Raw genomic sequence first — 22741 nt, 5'->3', positions numbered from 1 at the left:
GCTTCACTTGCCGTGTGTCATGTTTTGTTCTGATATCGTGGAACCTGATCTAATTCTGTAATTTCTGAATAATCACTTCCTGTCTGCCACTCCCTTGTTTGTATCATGTGCTCATAGGAAGAAGCACTTTTTAAAAGGAAAAAGTGCACCAGCCACGAGCTTACCACACTCACATAATGATGGAGCATCTCAAAAGTTGTTGGAAGAAGGAAGCCAGGTTTTTAAGTGGTGTAAACATAGGTGGAGTATTTGGGATTTTTTCCCTGTTTGTTTTTTCTGTATTGCAGATCAGTTCTGAATATTCTATGAAAAGAGAAACTTCACAGTCCAGATAGTGGTCATCTGTGGGCTAAGTGTCTCAAGTATGCAGGTGCTGTGAGTGTCCACAGATCTTGGGGAGTCTCCTCAGGTGCAAAGCTTGCCCAAACTGCAGCCTTTAATTACTTTGTGTACATAATTGGGTATGTGAGCTGTAGCCAGTGATGGAGAAAGGAATACAGCATTATAAAAATGTTAGGGAAATCACTTAGCCAGTAACTCTACACAGCTGATCCTTCTGCCTGAATCACCATGATCCTTTAAGCTGCTTCGAAGTAAAATATGCAGTTTGTCCTGACAGAATTGGGGATGAGAGTTAAGGGCCTCTTGCTTTCTGATGATGGACAGGAAAGGTTATTGCTAATCTAACATAAAAAGTAAAAAGTTGATTTTGTTTTAAGCAGTGGAAGCCATGGTTATTGTATGTTAGGCTTCATTTCTGTTTTGAGGAGGAGAGGTGAGGACATTGCTGTAACCTTGCTTCATGGTGTTAGGGCAGCAAAGGAAACAAGGTAATGTGCTGCTGTAGCCCAGGTAAGGGGCACTATTGCAGCAGGGGTTATGGGAGCCACATAGTAATGGGCCATATATGTGTATGAGTGTGAAGACCGCAAGGATTATGATAAATATCACACTGAGATATTTAGTGAGATAAAGTTTTACTCTTTAAATATCTACTGTTGTACTGGAGGAAAAAAAAAGATGTATTGTGGAGCTTCACCTTCCACCGAGATGGCCAGCGTGTCCTTGGCTCTGTAGGGAGGCTGTGCACGGGGCAAATCCCAGACCGGCAGTCCTCCTCGGACTGGCTTTTTTTCATCCCTTCCTTAGCTTGTGGGTAGGGGCTCAGGGTACACCAGTAGCAGTGTTCAGCTGGGGGCAGCTGTGCACCGGGGATGGCGTTGGCATTTTATTTCTTCCCAAGTGGGAAGTTCTTCCCAGCCTCTCTCTGTAGAGCAGATCAGCTCTGCACTGCCTGGCACAGGGCTGGGCCTCTGCAGGGGTGGCTGAGCTCTCAAGAGAAGTATCCTTTGCTTCTGCCCTCATGATCATCCAGGAAAATTCTGACTTTGCACTCTGCAGGCAGCTTTTACTGCTTTGCAACCTGTCCTCAGGAAAGAGGGCTTCCTGACTCTTTGTTTATAACTGGGAAGATGATTTCCATTTGTGAGGTGAGCAGCCTTGTTCTCTGAAGGGGGAAGAGTGCCTGCAATGTGGGGAAATGTTACAGTTTGAATTGTAATGGACTGGGCTCTTGACCTTGCTTCTCCTCTGCATTAGAAAACAGAACATTAAATGTATTTATATCGTTGGCGTTTGCAACTTTTCTGCTTTGCACCAGCAGCACTTTGAGGTTGCTGCTCCCTCATCCCCCACCACCTGAGGGGCCCGTGATTTTGCTTCACTTGCTGATGCTCCTTTCCAGTGCCATCATCTCTGTGTGGGACACGCGGGGTTGCTCTGGCCAGACTCCTTGTTGCGGATGATGACTGGCTCAGACCTGCTCGTGCCACGGCTTGGTGCCTCTCCTTCTCCTCCTGCCTGCGGGCTTGCTCCTGCCCGCCCCGGCCTGCTCCAGCCTGGGGAGCAGGGGGCTGGAAAACGTGTCTCTGCAGGGGCAATGCCGCCTGTTCCTGCCCCACCAGAACACAGGAGATAAGCTGTCTGGGATTCCCACAGCTCCCCAGTCCCACCAGCCAGGAGGGCATCCCGGTGCATCCGGGAGGCCACAGGTGGAGGCAGGAGCCTGCCAGCGCCCCAGGGCCCGGGGCATCCGGGGCAGCGGCTGTGTGGGGCTGATGAGAGGGTGCAGCTGTCAGGGCTGGCCACGACCGGTGTTTATCTTGTGACTAACCTGACTCCAGCCAGCAAAGTTTGGGAGACTCCCAGAGGTCGTGACTTGAAAGACAAGTGTTGTAATTAATTTCTTATGCCACACTTGTTTTGAAGCCTTTTTAATTCCATGATAAGAGGCAGAATCTGGACTTCATTTACAATCCTCTGGGTTGGAGGCAGGAACCAGAAAAGTGCTTTGTGAAGCACTGCAAATGTTTTTTACTCCCTCCTCCCTCTTTGCAGGATGTATGTGGTATTATCACACCACAACAGTGAAGCTATAAAAACATTACTGTGTCCATTTTTTTTGAAGAGAGGAAACACAACCTCAGAAGAATTTTAACTGCGTAAATGCACATCTTTCTCTGAGAAGGTCTGGTAGCAACTTCAGAACACTCCAGGGTAAAGAGTGCGGAAGAGATCGCCATTTATTTCTTTGAGACTTATATTTTCATTAAATATGAACTGCTCCACAGTTCAGTGATTTTTTAAAAAATTATTTTTACTGGTAATTTAGAAGAGTAAGTGAAAAGGTACTTCCTAGCCTGCCTGTCTGAACTAGCTTAGGATGAATAAGGTGTTACTCAGCAAAAGAATGTGTGAGAAAGAATTACTTCAGAACAGAAACCAGTCTTTTTTAGTAGTATCCTTGTATCTCACAGATTTAATGTTTGCAGCAACTGAATGTCTCTATTGCCACCTTTGAATACATGCTGCCAGTTCTGGGATATCTTTTCCTTCCAAGAAGAAAAACTGCTTGCACGCTACAGAAACATGATTAGCAGTTACCTGAGCACAGGGTAATAAAAGATTCTTGATCACTATCAGTTTTACTTTTAGCTGTGTAGGGAGGATCACCCTAGACTGGAGAGAAGGAGAGCACCTGGCAGAGAAGGTGAGCGTAAGTGGCAGACAGTAGCAGAAGGGAGTGTGAAGTACCACACTGGATTCAGGTTCCCTCGGGTGAACCACAAGCTGTGTTAGCTGGGTTCTAGAGGTCCTGCCTTCCTGGCATGGCTCACCTCTGTTGGCTGTTGAAATGATCTTTGATGCTGATCGAGTTACCTCTGAACAGAGGAAAAGGCTGTGCTTCAATATTGTCATCTATAGGATGATGGTTCTGATCAGATTCAGTATTGCAGCCCTTAAAAATAATTTCCTTTTACCTGTGGCTGTGTAAATACTCTTGTTGTGCAAATACACCAGCTTTATTTTGTACTGCCTAATGTTGTGCTGCCTTTCCAAGCTTCATTTGAAACTTCTCCTGAGGCTAGTATGAGACAAAAATTTTGTTTCTTGTCAGAGGTATGAAATTCATATTCTGAATTCATATGATCCTGAGGTGAAATTTTTTTATTACTTGTGGGTTTTCCAAATATTGCAGCTATGAAAAATAGAATTATATTCTCCTGAATTTGCTCTTTGGCTCAATGCATAAGCATTTCATGCCTTCCACACTTTAGACTTGTGCAAGAAGTAACAATTTTCCACTATCAGTTGGGAAACAGTTAAATTCAGTATTTTCTTGGTAAAATTTGCCACTTTTTGAGTCATTAATAAGATTTTTATTGTATCTGCACTGTCCAATAAGAGTTATTGCAGTTTCATCTCTTGTTTTGCTTTGTGTAACACATACACATTTTCTGTTGAAAAAACAGATTCCTTTTGTGCCTGTTTGGGGGAGCAAATGGTGCTCCCCTCAACTGCCTGATCTGAATGAATAGGAGAGTGTGTTTGCAGGTCAAAAACGGAGTGGTTGAAGTAGGATAATTAAAGGGTTGCTTTTTAATAACTTTACATCTTAAAGTTTATAATGTTGACTTGCTGAATAGATTGAATGAAATTATTGGTTGGAGAGGGTGGTTTTGAGGGCAATTTTTTATTTTCCCCAAACATCTTTGAATAGGATCGACAGCCCTTCCCTTTTGATACCGTCGGCTGAGTGAATAGAGTTGCTGATGTTTGCTGGGAGTTGTTGGATACATGGTGATAGGCTTTTGTCAGGCCAGCAGGAGAGCTGTTTACAGGTGATGCTTTTGCTCTCTGCATGCACCACCGATCCATTACTGCTGCTGGGTGTCCTCAGTGCTGATTGTCCTGGGAAACCATCTCACCATCAAAATCTCCAGGACAGCACCGGTGATCTGGGATGAACATAATAATGATTGATATCTGAGAAGTGCAGCATAAACATGAATTCTTCCAACTGACCTCCTGCAGGAAGTGGGAAAGATTAACTAATACTTTAAAAAAACCTGGCAATGAAGCCAAAGCTCAAACCCTGTAATTTTCTAGTGCTGCAATAACATAATCTCGGCATAATGTGGTTTGTGGAAAGCAACAAGGGGAGAAGGCTGTTTCTGTCATGTTTTATGATGGAAGAGAAGTCACATGTGAAACTTAGAGGAAGAAAACCCTGACAATCTTAGTAAACACTATCTGCACTTCCACTGTAAAATTTGGAATCCTGTAGTTGGCTTATGGGACAGTTTGGAGATCTGGGTTTTGATATTTCTGAGGGCAAGGATAACTTTGGGAGGTACATGCCTGGGTGCTTACTTATATTTGGTAGCACCCATCTGTTCCAAAGGTGTCACTTCTTTCATGGGGCAGACTTGCAGGCCATGCTGCTGCATTGGAGCGGGTCTGGGAGTCAAAACCAAAGGCTCCTGCTGGGAAAGGAAGAGGTTCAGCAAGGGAACAGTGGCCTCTGATGACAAGCAATGAGAAGTGCAGGAGGCCACACCAACAGTGCAGGCTAAAGTCCCAAGGAATTGATTGTCTCCATCCTCAAGGCAACCAGCTTAAAAATGTTTTTATACATGTCTGACACTGTAAAGACACTAAGATTAATGCAATTCTAGTTTTGACTGCTGTAACATGCTAAACCAAAGAACAAAATAACATTTACCTTCTTGAAAGAAGGTAGGATATTACAAGTTTATAAACGTCTTGGAAGTAAAGATAGATTTGTGTTAGACATTTGTGTTAGATTTTAATCCTAACCTACTAATGAACATTCCCTAAGTAGGAAGGCAAATTTATCTCTCTAGTCCTGACTGAATCAATGGAAAAAGTAGGTTGCCTTTTGCAAAACTGCGGTTTACTAGGCCTAGTTTGTGCTTCAAAAGTCCTGTTGAGTGTTAAACTATAACATTCAGGTGGTTTTCTAAATGTTGATAGATCGTGTCCAGTCTTCTGATACAGTGCTATGAGGAGAGAGAGAGGAATGAGTATCTCTGTGTGGGACTGTGCATGTGTGGGATCCATTACTTGATTTCTGACAGAACAGCAGCTACAACTACTTTACGTATAGTGTGGTTTTTTGGGTTCGTTCACCCAGAGGTTGCTGGCAGCAGTATGGCTGGATTTTTTTTTTTTTTTAGTATTCTTGCAACACATACAATGCAATGTTAGCATTCAGATAACTTTATTTTTCCCGCCATTAAATACTCCTTGATGAGCAGTATTGGCACTGGTCCTCCCCCCAAGTCATAGTTCATTTCATATCTGTTTCCTCTTAAATCCCTTTGCATGCAGTCAGCCTTACAGGTTCATAAATGAGAGACTGCCAGCTTATTTGCTGTCTGATTGCTTTCACAAATGCTTCTGGTGTTGATCTTTCTGAGAAAACAGAAAGTGATTGCAATTTCTGTCAAACATGGACAGTGTTTTGTAGCCGGGACACAGAAAGGTAGAAGGGTTAAACATGACACATTCCCTTGAAATGGCTTTATGACTGCTGCTAATTTGAATGCTCAGTAATAGAGATCTGTTGGATGGAGGGGTTACCCTTCACTATTAATGACTCATTGGCCTCCTTCCCAAGCTGCCTGAAGTGCCGCTCTCCCTAGTGGAAGTAATTTTGTCTTTGAAGTACTTTCCAGAGCTGTCAACTAATGTTCCACAATTCCCAGAGGAAATAATAAGCCATGAGTGCATGTACACTGAAAATGTAGAGTCTGAAATGCACTGTTCCTATAGGAGCCTGGCAGTCTGCTGCTCTGTGGAATTTGGCTTGTTTATACAATCTTATCTGGCTAAGCTTTGGTATTTTATCTGGCAGGCAGTTCCTATGAAAAGCAGCTGTCCAAGCAGTGGGAGTGGTGCTCCTGGTGGTTTTTTCAGAAGGTCTATAATTTCTTGTTTCATGTAAATTACAGAAATACAATACTCTCTTGGCTACAACCAAATGCTCTAAGCAGTTTTCTTAGCCTTATAAATAGCCCTTTAAATATGCTCTGCTGTTATGTCTTGTGTGACTTAACATAGGATAGGATTCATGATGCCCACCAGGAAGATATAAGGTGTTCTGTAAAGTCATGGGCTGACTACAGAATTGTTAAAAGAGCACCTCAAAGGTTACAGATTTTACAGGTATGTTTTTTAGCTACCACCATCACCGTTGTCAAGAAAGTGAGGCCCTCTCTGCGTGAAGAGATCTGTACATGTATCTTCTCTAACAGAAAGGTCCTTTGGGGTAAGTAGGTAGTGATAATGTTATTAAAAAACCCCAAAAACACCCCACCAACCAAACACATAGTAACAGAAATGATGCACCCAAAATACTTCAGATTTTGTGTAACTCATTAATAGAGAAAATGTTTCTTAAAATGTACTGAAAGCTGAAGCTTTTGGGGGAAACAGGGCTATTCAGTGCCTACAGAAGAACTCAAGGTATTTTTTGTGTAGCTTTGGCTTGCAGATTCAAGTAAGAGAGAATTTAAATGCTCAGGAGTTCTCCAGCTGGTATGTTCCTCATCTCTTTTTACAGGAAGAGTATTTTCAGTCGGAAGCAAATTATGGGCACAAGTAGAATTCAGGTCCAAGTCTTTTAAAGTTTAGTGGTTTTCCAGGATTATCCATCCAGTTCATAGTACATCTTATCTGAAAGCATTGCATCCTGAAGATTAGAATGATCCATATAATCTGGCCTGTTCTGAGAAATGATGGACATATTCTAGGCCTAAAAGACTAATTCTCTCTGTGTCACAATACAATATATGTAAGCAACATTTAACTCTGGCCTCATTTGAGACGTAAGAAAACATGATACCCTGTAAGATTTAGGGCTTTAAGCATTGTTCAGATGTGCCATTTGATGACACTTCTCATGCTAGTATACATGCAGAGTTCTATAGATCCCTTTTGCTCTACAAAAGGGGAATTTGATATTGCAGCAAATGAAAAATGAGCTCTGTCTGGTTCCATATGGTATATTCTGGTCTTGCCTGAGACCTGGCATCAAGCGCAGTCCATTTCTTTAGCTGAAGTGACATTCCTGCTTGAAATCCTATATGGTGAGAAACTCAAAACCTAACAAGTTGCTGACCTTCATTAAAAGTGTGTCATCATAAATTATGCACTGATAGAGTTTCCATTTCAGTCTGACACATGCCACCTGAGCAGTTTAGTAGTGGAAGGGGGCAGTGCACCATTGTGTGTCCACCCTGTAGTTGATAAAAGTGAATGATGTTGGATAACTTCTCCCAGTTCCCTTGTGAAGAAGGAAATTTTATTTTCGTTGTGGTAGGGATTGATGACTCTGCTCCCACAGCAACAGCTGATGTTAAACTTCAGCTGAGATACTTTGCTTTATTCCTTCAGCAAGATTAGTGGTTCTAAATAACATTGAGGGTGTAGCTGTTTTGTTCTACAGGATTTTTTTGGGGCTTTATTTTGGTTTGTTTAGGTGTTTTGGGGGTTTGTTTGTTTTTTGGGGTTTTGTTGGTTGGTTGGTTGGTTGGTTGGTTGGTTTTTTTTAAAGTGATGTCTCAAGTGAATGTAATTACTGGAGAGCAGGTTATCTTGAATTCAAGTAATGTAATAATCCCTGTATTGTCAAAGAGCATGTATTCCAAACTTCAATTTTTTTCAAGAAAATAAAGCTAATTAGTCTTTTTTTTCTTAAAAGCTCTTCAAATGACCTCTAATTTCTCCAACCTGTAATAGCTTTTAACAGTTTTTACCTATTAAAATTAGGATTTCCTCTTCCTCATATAGAATCCCATTTAGAATCAGAGTTTGAAACTAGTGCTTGGCACTGTTTTAAAAACAAAAACTCCAGTCATCAACAAGGCATGGACTTCATTTTTTTTAACATGGTCCAGTCCTGTAATAGTAAATCCTAGAACAGTCAGTGGTCCCATGCTGAAGGTAACCTGCATTACTTGTACTGTAATCCCTGCTCATGCCTGTTTCATGTTTGGAGGGAAAAGTTTGCATTTTTGTGGTGAGATGGGCTTTTTATTATTAAAGGAGGTGGTTGTTTTGAAGCTGTTCACAGGTTAGGAATGCTGGCAATCATCTGGGGAGACTCATTAGTGGGCTGATCACAGATGAGGAGGTCACAGGCACAAAACAACCACTTCTTTTGTGCCATTGTCCTACTGGTGGGTCAGCTCAAGGGACGTGCTTCAGAAATGATTTATGTGTGTTAGGAGGGCCATCATACTGTGAATTTGCTACTTCATCACCACTAACTTGCATCTTGTGAGAATTAAGTCTTCTAGGTTGTTGCTAATTAAGGGAAAGAAAACAGTTTTGTCAACAAATATTTTGCAAGTTTGCCCTAAAGTAATTAAGTATTAATGTACTAACATGGAGAGAGGGAGGGAGATTACCTGGGTGCTTCCAGGGGATAGATGGCTAACTGGGGCATGTGTTTTGTTTTACAGTGCAATGAACTGTACTCATTTGCCTAATTTTCTGAGTCTTTAAGGGATGCAGGTTTTGTTTTCAGGTTTTTTGTCAGTACTGCAAGAGACAGTCTTAAACGCATAAACTCACGTGTAATTTTAATTGGTATCTTAAGCTCAAAATTTGTGATAAAGGTTTTCTTGGACCTTGAAGCACAGCACTACTATTCTACAGCACTGTATTTCAATCAAGGAAGAATTTGGATTCTAAATCTGAAGCCCCAAGTTGTTTTCATAGGACTGTCACAGAAATTTATCAGTGAATTGTGGGGGTGAGCTGGGTACACTGTTGGAGACTGTGGTGATGAAAGATATCTCTTGTACACCCATACTTTACAAGGAAAGTATCAGAATTAGCTGAATGTAGATGGTGATCCTGTTGATGGAAGAAGAGGAATAATACCTGGCTTTGGCTGCAGTAATTGGCTACTGTACCCAAAAAAGTAGACACTGCACTGACTGTCCACCAGGAGAACTTGAGAAGGTGCCATTTCTTCCACAGTCACTGTTTTGGCTGTAAATACACTTCCAGAAACCAGTTAGGAGCTTCTTGTGTTTGGGTGATTTTAAGGACCTCCAATCCTGTGCCTCACCAGTCTAAATAACACAGAGCTGGTACAGCTCTGAACATCCTGGGAGAAGAGAGAAGAGGTGAATGTGAAGTTAAACACAACAGACTTGTCCAAGGAATATCTTCGTTTCACAGAAACTTCTCCCTCAGGATGACCTTTCAGATGCCTTGTGATTGTAACCTTGCCTCAGGGTTACTATAGCCAGTGTAAATAAGTTATAGGAGAATGCAGAAATAGTCTTTCTGAAGTCTTCAAACAATTTTTTTCCAGCCCAAAGGACTTTGTAGGATCACTGTATAACTTTGGCTGGAAGGGACCACCTCTGGAGCCCAGCTAATCTAACACCCTGCTCCGAGGAGGCTCATTTAGATCAGGTTGCTACTACCCCATTTTTTTTTAGGGTCCTTTAATTAGTGTAACTTAGTTTCCCTTAATTGAAGTCTGTCAATAATACATCTTGAAAGTGGGCTTGAAAATGAGACCTTGCAAGATATAAAAATGCAAGTATAAGCTTCTTTTTGCTAACAGCCTTTTTTCCCCTCCAACCTTCATCAGGTAGAGGTCTTACTTTCTCAAACATTGCTATGAAAGGTTGATTTGTCAGAGAAGCAGTTTTCTTAGTGGCAGTTCTGTAACTGTACTTTTGTATTTTACTGCTCGTCTTCAACAGGAGAATAAACTGAAAGTCTGTTAGTTTATCTGAAAAGTGTTACTATGCTTAAACTCCTGGTGAAATAACTTTCCGGCTAGTGCATGGTTCACGTTTAAAATACGCATAGTATTTTTATTGTGAGATGCAGTGACGCAATTTGTACACTAACAACTTCATGACTTAAGTATTTTTTATGCAAAGCACGGCATGAACTTCTTATGTGGAATAACTTAGTTTACTTGGATGCATTAAAGGTGATCACTTTACACTGCTACAGAGACTGAAATATTTAAACAATTCCTTAAGCTGCAGGCCCAAGAAAGGCATTTTCCTCTGAATCTTGCTCTCAAAGGCAGGAGTGTGTGTGTGAATCCATGTCCATTCTGTGATCCTTAGCATACAGACTAAGCAGAGGAGTTTTCTTCTCCCTGCTTCTCTTTCTGCCAGGCTGCTTGCTTATGCAGTACCTTTTGTTACCTGGCACTTTTAGAACGTTTTATTGCTGTCAATTTCAGCTGAAATTAAGTAAAATATTGCAAAGAGAAGAGTGATGTATGAAGAGATGCATATTAACAAAAATCCCTTACTAGAAAAGCCAAGGCTGAAAACATATCCAACTACTCTCTTGCATTCTTGCTTTCATGTTTTGTACCTAAGGTTAAGGCTGTGTATTGGGTATTAAATACTCCCCAATTCAGACTTTTAGGCTAGGAATGTGTATATATATGCGCCTTGCCCACTTGAGATGTATGTGTAAAATTACAATCCAACCCTGAAAATACAGTCTTGCGTCCAAGACAGTATATCAGGCAAGTAATTGCCTTCTGTACAGCTGACAACAGGAGTTAAGAATCAGAAGTCTCTGTTCTCCAAAACATGGAAGAAGTATGGGGAGTCATTGTAAACAACAATTCATTCTGAGTGTTGTGCTGATGGGCGTAAAGTGAAACAAAGATTAGAGTAAATTGAATAATTAATTCGATTTTTTCCCATATTAGTATTATTTTTTTCATATTATTATTTCCATATTACATATGCCTTCACTGAACCAGTTTGAGGAGGAAAATGCCCTGCAGATTGAATTATTCTGTTTGATTGATACATTAGTACTTTTTCTCTTTCAGATGAAGTGGACTACAGCAATTTCGGGACCAATACGCTGTCGAGGAAGAAGAAAGCTCTGGTGACGCTCCGCAATGACAACCTCCGCCGGCGTCCCCACATCAACATTAGCATGCCTCATGATTTTAGACCAGTGTCTTCCATAATCGATGTGGACATTCTTCCTGAAACACACAGGAGAGTGAGGCTGTACCGACACGGGTGTGAGAAACCCTTGGGGTTTTACATTCGCGATGGCACCAGCGTAAGGGTTACTCCTCATGGACTGGAGAAAGTACCCGGTATCTTCATCTCCCGTATGGTTCCTGGTGGCTTGGCAGAGAGCACAGGCTTGCTGGCTGTGAATGACGAAGTTCTGGAAGTTAATGGCATTGAAGTAGCAGGAAAGACTCTTGACCAAGTCACAGACATGATGATTGCCAACAGCCATAATCTCATTATCACGGTCAAGCCAGCAAACCAGAGGAACAATATTATTCGGAGCAGCAGGATGTCTGGTAGCTCTGGCCAGTCTACAGACAGCACTGCGAGTCACCATAGCTTGCCTACATCCCACGTGCTGCAGAACTTCCACCCTGATGAAATGGAGAGTGATGAAGAGGCTGACATTGTCATCGAGGGTGGTCTGGAGCCACAACACATTCCTAAACTGCACAGCCTTACTTCCAGTAGCCTCTCTCGAATCAATGGCAGCAGCCTTAGCCACAGACTTCAAAGGGACCTGGTGCTCAACAACAACTCTGGCCGAGAAAGCAACGGCAACATCCACAAATTACTCAGTTCCTTAAAAACTGATCCCCGCCACAGTCTGGTTATCCCCAGAGGAGGTATTGAGGAGGACGGAACAGTCATTACACTTTAGTAGCAATTTCTGCAATTCTCCTTACAGTCTTAAGTGCCAATTAGGACAATTGACTCGTGCAACACGTGCACGAAACGGAGCTGATATTCTCATAGACCTCACGGGTGCAGAAAATTGTTGCTTTCTAGGAAACGTGGCATCTGGAGTTAGGCATAAAACTGTCATGCACTGCCAAATCTGTCAGGAGAAAGCCAGAGTGCAAAACCCGGTTTATGTCCCAGCCCTGAAGTTTGTTTTAGTTGGTGTAAACCTAAGCAGTCTTACAGGCTACCCATGGCAGTGTTACATACTCGGGGTTGAAACCATGGGTAGATGTATTTATACATGCATGTATATTAATTAGATTTTAATAGTAACAGACATGTCTATTTGAAGTGGAACCTGGTTTTCTTCTAATACCAGCTAAGGAGAGAGTGCTTCTTAATAGCCATTCCGTCTTCTGCTGTTACACACAGCCCTTCCACCGACTTGTTTACACCGTATTCTCAGCGTTATGTCTAATCCAGACAAGCTCTGTGAAAGCAGCCGTTTCCTATTCTGGTGGTTACAGCGTTCGGGAGATGCTGCAGATGTATTTTCCAAAGGAAACTGTAGATACCTAAATCCATATCCATGTAAACCCGCGCACTTCCCGCGGCCCGAGGGGCGGTGCGGGACGAGGCCGTGGCTGCCGGGCCATGGGCGCCACCTGCCGGCCGGCGGGGGCAGCGCGCTGCGTTCTTGTACTCTCTCACCATATTTATTAGATAATACCTCCTTTTTTTGTTTGTGGTTTTTTCCCCTCCCCCCATCATCTCTGTTTTTTCAAAATCATGGTTCGCGTGAGTTTTTAGGCGTGCAAGTCTCAGAGCTGACACAGGTCCTTGCTGTACCTTTGGGGCACCCTGAATCCACAAGGTCTTTCCTTGACAAAAGATTGCCCTGCAGAGTGGAAGGGTGCTGACTGACTCTCAAGCCTAACTTAGAATGGTTCTGTTATTTTTGGACTCCTCTAGTAATAAAGCTTAATCTCTACACAGGACTTCTAGAAAGTTAAAATATACTGGATATTTGTGAAGCTCAGATACCTTTGCTGGGTGGCCAGCTGGCTAGTGAGTGACCAGTGACTGTTGAGTCAGTACCTGTCTGCTTCTGGAAATGCCATGAGTTTTATGAAAGTGGTCTAATCTAAAATATTTTGTTATATCTTGATCAGTGTAAGGAACAAAATATAAATGTTTTAAAATGTATTTTTCTACTTTTAGCTTGTGTCATTTGCTCTTTGTTTTTAACTTTGTAGTACATTAAAGCTTTTTTTATATGGTGGAATAGACATTTCTTAAATATTTTATGAATATGAAAATTCAGGAGTCTTGGTTTGGAAAAATTGCATTCTGTTTTGGAATCTGTAATGGCTGGAAAAAGGATGTGTGGACTAATTCATTGTCGCTAATTTAGAATACCTGTGGAACAACCAGTCTTCTGCTCATAGTTAAATATCTTTGGGACATTGAACTTAGTTTATTTCTTTTAGATTTGCTTTAAGAGTTTATTTTAAAATCCTTTCACTTACTCTAACTAAAACTTTACTAGGTATCGAAGCAGCTATAGAGCTGTACTTAGTTTTCCCAGCACAGTAAGAATAGAACATTGATCCTGTTCGTCTTAAAACTGTGTTTGTACTTTACCAAAGGTTTTCATTTTTAAAAAAGAACCTGATTATTGGTGCAGTAAAAAAAATGAATAGCTGGATATGCTTCAGGCAATCAGACCATCTTATCAGGAAAAATTTGTTACACCTTAAATAAGACTACTTTTATGAATAAGTGGATTTGTCTGGCTGAAGTTACTCGTTTTACCTTAGTTAACTGATGAAAATGTGACCTGTCTGCAATAAAATGTGCACTGTCTTACTTCTACTCTATATTTTTTCCCTGTGCCGCAAGCATTTTTTGTGGAAGTATCTCCCTTTCCTGTGACAACAAGGTATCCGGTTTGGGTGGCTCTTCAACTATGTAACCATGTTCCTGCCGTGCTTTTCTCTGTACCAGTACAGACTTCGATCACTTTCTTTAAGCTCAGCGATACCGAGTTTCTTTCCATAGTGTTTTTTCTGAGTGTTGCTTTTACTAAAGGCTCCTGTTATTCTGATTTCCATTGGAACCAGCTATCTTCCTACCCTCCTCATAGCATGGCCTGCTGCAGACTTCAGGGCTTTGAGGGGTAATTCTGGCTCCTTGGAAAAAAGCCAGGGGCGTACCTCTGCCTGCCACTGCACACCTTTCCCCGGAGCCTCTGGCTGTCAGTGCCCATAGAAAGCATGCTACTACACTCTGTCCAAGCTTTTCCACCCCGTTCATCGCAGCAGGGAGGAAGTGTAAGTTGTTTCACACACACGTACAAATTACAAACTGAGAACAGCCAACTGTTGATGTGTTGGCTTTGGATCCAACACCTAGTGAAATAACTTTTAAGGCTTGCAAACATATTGTGCAAACGCCGTTTTAGGGAAAACACACACACACACACACAACCCAGCTTCTGTTTTGAGTGCCCCGTAACGATAAGTGAAGCTGTGTTACAGTGTCGTCTCACAGTGACCTCCCTTCCCAACTCAGGCCGTAACCGGAGCAATCTGCCTGGAAACGCGGTTCAGCCGCTCGGGTTTCACACACCGGGGCCCCTTCGGCTATGGGATTAAATTACCGAACAGGGCTTTAAGGGTGTGTGGCTGAGGGAGCAGCGGCACGCCAGCCCTCGGTAGAGGGCACATCCTCCACAAACGCTCCCGCAGACGGAGCAGCGTTCCTGTCCCAGCGAGCAGCGGGGGCGGCGGAGCCTGAGCTTCCTCCAGCCGGCAGCGCTTCCCTGAAGCCCGGGGACCGGCGATGCGTGCGCCCGGGCCGCAGGGGCCGGGCCGATCCCGCCCCGCCCGCCGGGAGCGCGGCTGCGCCGGCCCGCCCGGTCATGTGAGGGGCGGTGCGGCCCGGCGGGAGCGGGAGGTGGGATGGCGGCGGCCGCGGGCGCGGGCGAGCCCGCTGGAGCCGAGCTGCCGGACGCCTGCCCCGGCGCGGACAGCGGGAACGTGTCCCAGAGCCAAAGCAGAGCCTCCGGTCTCGGGGAGGCGGAGGACGAGGACGTCTCGGAGGCGTCGCTCAGCGCCACCGCCGCCGCCTACTCCGCGTACCTGCTCGCCGACCGCAGCCTCTTCAGCGAGCAGGTGGGCGAGGGGCCGGGCCGGGCCGCCCCGGGGGCTCCCGGGCACAGCTCCCGGGCACAGCTCCCGGGCACAGGGGCATGCGGCGGGCCCGGCGCCGGGAAGGGCTGTCGTGGGAGCGCAGCCCTCTGGAGCTGGACGCTCCTGGTCTGGCGCTGTGCAGGACAGGACGTACCGGGGGTCGCGTCCCTTGCGCTGAACGAAGCCGAAGAGAGGGAAAAGCCGTGGGATTCCTGGGAGGCTGGCTGTAGTCTGACCGGTGTCCATACTCGGTGGTCTTGTTTGTGAGACTGGCTGGGGTTTTGTGTGTGCGTGTGTTTTCAAGTACTTCAAGTGATCTCTGTTTTGCAGATAGAAAGCTTAGACAAGAGTCTAGAAGACTTACTGACCAGGGTGGATGAATTCGTGGGAATGCTGGACATGGTACGTATAACTTGCATGTGGTTGTGTTTTTGAAGTCAGAACACAGTTTAATCGGTGTTTGTAAGTAAGACATAGACAGGAAGAAGCCTTTAGTCTAGGCAGATTCCAGTATGTAAACACATTTGATAATTAGATGACTTATTTTGGTAATTAGGTAACTCATGGATGAAAGCTACCAAACTTTCGCATCAGAGCAAAATGTGTCCATATAGCTATAGAATCATAGGATGTCTTAGGTTGGAAAAGACCTCTAAGATCATCAAATCCAACCGTTATCCCAGCACTAACTACCATGTTCATCCCTAAACCATGTCCCAAAGTGCCACATCTTCTAAATACCTTCAGGGATGGGGATTCCACCACTTCCCTGGGCAGCCTGCTTCCATGCTTGACAACCCGTTCAGTGAAGAAATTTTTCCTAACTGCATATTTATGTATTTGTATTCTTGTCCATGTACATGCACGGAATCCCATTTTGAATGGTGCAATGACAGAGGTTTAAAAGAACAGTATGATATTCTGCTTCTCCTTTAAAATACATAAAGACATCCTTTGTGGGTTTTTTTAATGAAAGTATCTAATCAGAGTTGCCAAACCACTAAAGCTAGATTTGTCTTCAGGGGAGGGGACCCTCTTTTCCGAGAGGCAGCTTTGTTTTCACTTTTCTCATAGGGTTAGATGGGGAAACTGAATGGAAAGTTCCTGTAAGCTGACACTGTTAGACAGGCTGTCTTTTAAAGCATAGCACATATGGTTCTCCTGCACAACTCTTAAGGGAAACTTTATTGTAGGTCTGGAGGTTTTTTTAATATCAGTAAACTAAGATTTTTGTGGCCTGACTTTTTTAACAAACCTGAGGAAAAGTACAGGTAGTAAAACTTAAGTGAAATTTTTAGTTTAATATATTTAATTCTTTAGTGTGTCTTGGAAAATCTCAGTTCAGAAAAGATTGTAGTAGCCTATTTTTAATATAATTAGGAAGGTAAATATTAGTCTCTGCAAAATACATTTTCTTCAAAGTTTCTTAGAAACTATACAAAAAAGCTGTAGTGTATTGATTTTAATCTAGTGTTTTTATACTACTTTTAGTCTGGTATTTTTAAACTCTAAATTTTAGTCTGTTCATTGGAGCATAGGTCTAGCTTCCAGAATAAAATCTAGTACACATTTTGTTTCATTCATTGACTTTTGTATCATTTCTTTGAATTGTCTTTAGATTCGAAGTGATTCCTCTCAAGTTGTCAATGAAAGTATACCTCAAATTTACACAAAAGCTACAGAAATGAGGCAGATATATAGGAAGATTGACAAACTAGAGGTACGTATTTGATATTTTCTAGATGCATTCTGTTTCCTAACGGGAGGAAGAGTCAATGTCTGCATATTTGTGTGTGCATGCACACACATGGAGTGAGCTCAGGTCAGTTGTGTTCTCCATGTCCACTCTGGGTTCCGCACTTCAGGGTTAATAAAGAGGACTAAATTTATTAAGAATTTCTGGGCACTGTGCGAACCCCAAACATGTTTTAGATCTTTTGTTAACATATTAAAAAAGAAAAAAAGTCTATTGACTGGTTGAAGCAAGGGAGTTTTTTGCACTAGCTTTCAAAATTTCAGAATCAACTAGAATGAGAGGTCTCTTGATCCCCAATAAAGCCTCAAAGTCTTGATTCAGATCCTTGGTTTTTGGACAGTAGAAAGGCAGGTAGAAGTCAAGATTCTGAAAAATCCAGGTTAGTTTTTTGAAAGGTAAATGGGAAAAGGAAGATTGTTTTATTAGATTTAACCTGGTTTTAAGCCTTTTAAGTATCTCAAGTAATTTCTAGCATTAAAATGGACTTGTAAGCAGAAGGGAAATAGAGCATGAAGCTTTTGACTCCTCATTTAAGCAACGGATCTTTCACCACTGTTTTGCAATACATAATCCTGTTTTATTTTGTTAGTGAAAATGTCGTATTTATTTTGGGGGTTTTTTTCCCCACTAGGCTTTTGTGAAAATGATTGGGAATAGCGTAGCTGGACTGGAAGAACGGGTCATAAAGGCAGAAACAGACCTTGGAGCTTTTCCAAGCACGTTCAGGAAAATCTTGCACACAATCAGCATGCCATCCTTCCTTAATGTAAGTAAAGTTTTGCTGCCATGTGACCAGCTTAGTTGCTCTGCTTACTAGAGCAGATGATTAAAAGAAGAGTAAGTTTTTTACACATGTATCTGAATGTAGCTGTACCTTTTTTATATACTTTATTAGGATTTTTACAGAGTTCTCAGGCTTCTTTAAAAAAAAAAAAAGATAACAACCCGACTTAAAAATATAATTTCTTACAAGGATTTGTGTAACGTTGCAAAACAAGGCCAAGCACACAAAGAAATGAATGTGAAGCACACAAACAAGCACATAATGCACAAGCCTTTATACTAAAGCACCCCTGATCTCTCCTGGTATGCAAAACGAGTAGGAAGAGCCTGTACAGACAACACTGCTAAAGAATCCTACTGCATTGATAACATCACTGCACAAATGTTACCAAAACAGAAAATGAAAGCTAATCTGCACAGTATTTTTAAAGTAAAGGTCATATTTATATTCAATCCACACTGTTTGATAATCATGCTACCACCTTGGTGAACTTTCTAAGGATGCAGTTTTCTCTGTCTTTACAAAAAACTTGAAATGCTCTCTTTGGTATATTTCAGAGATGCTTTACCTAACACTGAACTGGCATTATGCCTTGGGTTTAAAATAACCTTCTGGTTAAAAAAAAATTCACCTGAATACCTGATGCTTCTTGACATCGCCTGCCAGTAGTCCATTTATAAGTTTTTCTCTTTTGCGTCTTGTCAGCTCACAGATTATTTTATCTTTGTATATTCATCCTGTACTAACTCAGGTTTCTGTATTCTGGTAAGAAAGCTGGAAAAAATAGCTTCATCGAGGGGGAGAGGAAGAAGGTTGTGGCTTTTTGAGGTATTTTTGTTCCTACAAATTCCAAGCATGTGTGGCAGTAGAGAAAAATACATATAAAAAGAACATGTGTTGTCTTGTTAAGGCTCAGTTCAAGGAACCTGTTCTTCAGTACAGTTTAGTGTGCAGTCTTTAAGTTAGTTAATTTCTCATCTCATTCCTTCATTTTCCTTGCTGTTTAAGTTTAGGGTTCTGTCATTTTTTCTTTAAAAAAAACCCTAAACTAAAACAACAACACAAAGCTGCTCTTTATGGGCCAGTTACAAAACTAAAAAACTGCTTAAGTTGCCTTGAAGAATGTTCAACAGTATTCCATTGTTTTGCTAAAAGCAGTTATCAACCATGGAATTATAATCTTCAGTTGAAAAGTTTGATAGTTCTAAGAAAGTGCTTTTTTTTTAGTGTTGTGTGGGAATACTTAATCAAATAAGCAGTTTTTCCACAATTAAAAAGGTAGAAAATCTTTGAAAGTGTCAGGAAGGTGAACCTGGCATCTCCAGTGGTTTCTTAGAGTATGGATAGCAATAAAGTAACATTCAGAACTTACTGGCATTATTTGATTCACTAAAAGGCAGGTTACTGTTCCTCAGTGGTTCTGGGTACTGCATAGTAAAATACCTCTTTTCAGTAGTAAACACAAGCGTATCAGAGTGAAAATGCCTATAGAGATTTCTCCACGTGCCTGACATTTAACTGGCTCAATACATCCATGCTAAAATACATGGTTTGGAAAAGAAGGTTATTCTGATGTCATGATTTTCACTGTAGCTGTAGTTCACATTTCATTGCTAGTTTTAATTTAGTCAAGTTCCCTCATTCTCTTCTCATTTAAATGTATGTTTCTTTACACAGAGGCTGTATTTTCTATTTCTCAAGATGTGTGTTTATAATCTCCCTTTCAGACTTTGCCCAAAGTTCTTCCTTTGTGAATACCAGGCAGTGTAAAGAACAGTACTATAAGACTTCTAATATCACTAAGAATGTAGACTCTCAAAAGGTAAAAATGTCTGTTAAGCAGCTGCAAAAACAACTAATCATAAATGTGTGCTTAGGCAATTGTGGGTACTCTGTGCCTGCCTATAAATTTCCTCACTGGATTGAAATAATCCCCTTACACAGAGGCAAATACAGCACCTCTTAAATCAGTGTCAGGAGTTGCAGAAAACCTTAGTTTCCCTTGCTTGTAGGGTGTTATCTCATAGTACAGAGTAGGAAATTATTTTGAAAATTACAGCTTTGATTTTGAAGGTTGCTTTTACATTTGGCAAAATTTGTGATACAGAGAACACTGATAATATACACTGTTCATAGACTAGATCTTTGTTTATATTTTTTAATTTCATCACAACTTGAATGGCAAAACAAACTTAGAAAAATTAATGGTATTGTAAAGTTAAAGACAATTTAGTATATCAGCAATTTTGTATATAGCAGGAGAATGTGTGCTTATTTCATATGGAGTACAAGTATACAGCTCAACTGAATAATGGGAAATTTCTACTTTGTTGTTTTGTAGGTATGGTTACTTATATCTTCATTTTGGTGCTGTAAAAGCATTCTAAACTCCAAGGGTACTGATGATATTTGGTATGCTTTTAACTTTATTATTGGTGAAGACTAATTTCCTCATTCCAGACTGAGGGCTCTACAAAATAGTTCATCAAAATCTTTTTATTAGTTTAAAACAATTTTTAATGAATGAAATCTTGATTTCAAGCACTCTATTTAATGCCATGTATTGAAAACAGACCCTGGGACTGTGTTGCATTGCAGCATTATTTGCATGCAGCAAGGCTGAGAGAGTAGTCACTAGTGGTCCTTGATGTCGTCTCTTCCAATGAGCCATTTGATACAGCAAAACCACGTACAGTTAATATTTAAAAGAAACATGTACACCTTTCCTGAAAAACAGTGTAACAGCTCTTTTCCAGTCCACTGCCAGATTACTTTTAACAGTGAAGAAGCTCAGAAGGAGCAGCAACCTTCTAGAAAGAAACATTTGCTAGGTGTGTTTCCATAGGAAGACTTTGTGAGTAACTAAATGACAACACAGGCCTAGAGTTGAGTCAAAAGAAGCAGCTGAGGAGAATTCAAAGGCTGGAGCAGAGAAGGTAAAGGTGTATGGCTTGGAAAGGATGAAGGTTACAATGATTCTGCCATCAGCTGGATGGTACAATTTGGTTCGTGCAGTGCTGGCATCTCATACATACACATTCCAGGACTGAGCCTGGTTAGGTGCTGGAATGGCAAAGATCAAAGGCTGCATTTCTTCAATAACATTAGGAACATGCCAGACTCATCTGAGCTATGATTAAGAATTCATTCAGCTAAGGAGATACGCCTTAAAAACTTTTCTTGTTTTGCATTTTAGCTCTGCAGGCTTTGTTTTAAAATGCTTTTTGAAAAAGGCGAAAAATAAACTTATCTAATTTGCAGAAATCGTCTTCCTCACGACAACAGCAGAGCCTCTATGAACCTCCAGTCCTCTTCAAGACTGAAGACTATTTTCCATGTCTTAATGAAGCACCTTATTGATGATTTTTGCTTTGGGATTGATATGAATCAGCCAGAATAGAGAGAGCCAAGTGAACAAAAGAAATGCCAACCTCAGAACAGCTGCATTTTCTCAGCACTATTGATGGCATATTGCTGTTCTGATTCTCACTGTCTTCCTTCAGGCAAAAATTTTCAGGTGATCTTTGTTTGTGCACATTATTTGAAAAGCCTTCCTAAAACACCATCCATGTAAGTTTTCAAATTATTTGGGGGAAGGAACTTAAGAATATTTTTGCATTACATTTTTTAAATACAGAAATAATAGGAAGTGTACTATTGTATATAAGTTTTTTAACACGTAAGTATCTGTGCTGCTGCAGGTGTAAATAGCTATACCACAAGGATAAGGGGGTTTTGTCTTTTTTCGTAATGTACTGATTGAGGTGAAAGAAAAAGCATGCATAAAATCATGTATTCCAAGGTTTTAAGCCTGGTCCCCGCAGTTTGTACAGAGAAATGCACCACATTGGGATGTACTTGTTGCAGGACTTGGAAGGACTTTGAAGATTATCAAGGAATCAAGGACATGGCTCAATGCATGTGATGTAGTCCCAGTTCATAAAGCAAACATCCTGCCCCCACTGGTGATCCTCACAGTGACCCAAGCTTCTAATTATTGCATGATTGTATTGTTTGATGTGTAACCAGGTGGGCATGAAGCAGATTTATATAGAGAGAGATATATAGATCTATAAAACCTGCTGCCAAAAGGAACAAGTCTCTAAGTTGAGGGAGGGATGACCCTGGACTGAACCTCAATCCGGTACCTGACCAGACTGTTTTTTCTTCACAACTCTCTGTGGTACTGAGGCTTCCCATGCTGATTGCAATTTATATTATCAATAAACTAATAGCTGGCTAACCCCTGTTGTGGTCTTGCATTTCACTGGACAGTATTGACCCACGTAGCAGGTGTTAATCATAAATTGTATTAATCTGAACAAGTTTTACCCGTGCTGCTCTATTGCCAGTGTAACTCACTAGAAATACTCAAAATTCGAGTCTAGGAGGAATACTTTAGAGAAACAATATTTCTCTAGATTTCATGTTGCACGCACAAAACAGGTATGGAGTTGCAGAGCAGAGATTGTATATTAATAGATCCTGTCTCCAAAGAGCAGCAGGGATTGCGTTCTAAACATCTTCAGTATCTGAAGCAACATTTTTTAAAAATTAGAACAAAGATTTTGAAGTCCAAAAGCAGTTCTGATGTAAAACTTACCTGAATTTTAACATCAAGACTCTAGAAAAATAATTACATGTTAACATGCAGAAAGAAACAGACATGACTTTGAAGAAGGGCTCCCCTCCCATCCTCCTTGCTATCATAAATAATTCATTATTCAGATGTTCCTCTGGAGCAACACTTGCATTTCTAAAAGGTGCAGTACCTTTCAGTGTATGCATAAATAATGCTTAAAGGTCTACTCCTCTGTGAGATCTAATAGAAGTACATACTTAGTGTAGCAGCATAAGGCTACAGTCAAATACTCTTAAGCATACTAACACTGGTATGAAAAAAAACAAGTTATCTTTAGAACAG

At 41.4% G+C, this 22741-nt stretch overlaps 2 protein-coding genes across 2 annotated transcripts in view; both read left to right on the top strand.

Moving 5' to 3' along the window:
* PARD6G (par-6 family cell polarity regulator gamma) overlaps positions 1 to 12060 on the top strand; it is a gene marked incomplete at its 3' end in the record, with an annotated part of 63533 nt that extends 51473 nt beyond the window's left edge. Inside the window, exon 3 of the mRNA XM_082294625.1 lies at positions 11201 to 12060. Coding sequence (XP_082150751.1) covers positions 11201 to 12060 — 860 coding nt within the window. The remainder of the gene's footprint in view (positions 1 to 11200) is intronic.
* A 2965-nt stretch (positions 12061 to 15025) lies between these two features.
* On the top strand, positions 15026 to 22060 carry BLOC1S4 (biogenesis of lysosomal organelles complex 1 subunit 4). The gene is made up of 5 exons (XM_082285928.1): positions 15026 to 15259; positions 15608 to 15679; positions 16896 to 16997; positions 17665 to 17799; positions 21079 to 22060. The coding sequence occupies exons 1-5, from the start codon at positions 15047 to 15049 to the stop codon at positions 21175 to 21177; spliced, it is 621 nt and encodes a 206-aa protein (XP_082142054.1). The 5' UTR covers positions 15026 to 15046; the 3' UTR covers positions 21178 to 22060.
* The last annotated feature ends 681 nt before the right edge of the window (positions 22061 to 22741 follow it).

The sequence above is a fragment of the Coloeus monedula genome (genome assembly GCF_965178545.1).
Source record: "Coloeus monedula genome assembly, chromosome: 1".
In the NCBI taxonomy this organism is placed as follows: domain Eukaryota; kingdom Metazoa; phylum Chordata; class Aves; order Passeriformes; family Corvidae; genus Coloeus; species Coloeus monedula.
The sequence above is the reverse complement of the archived record's forward strand: the minus strand, read 5'-3'. Positions and strand labels throughout refer to the sequence as shown.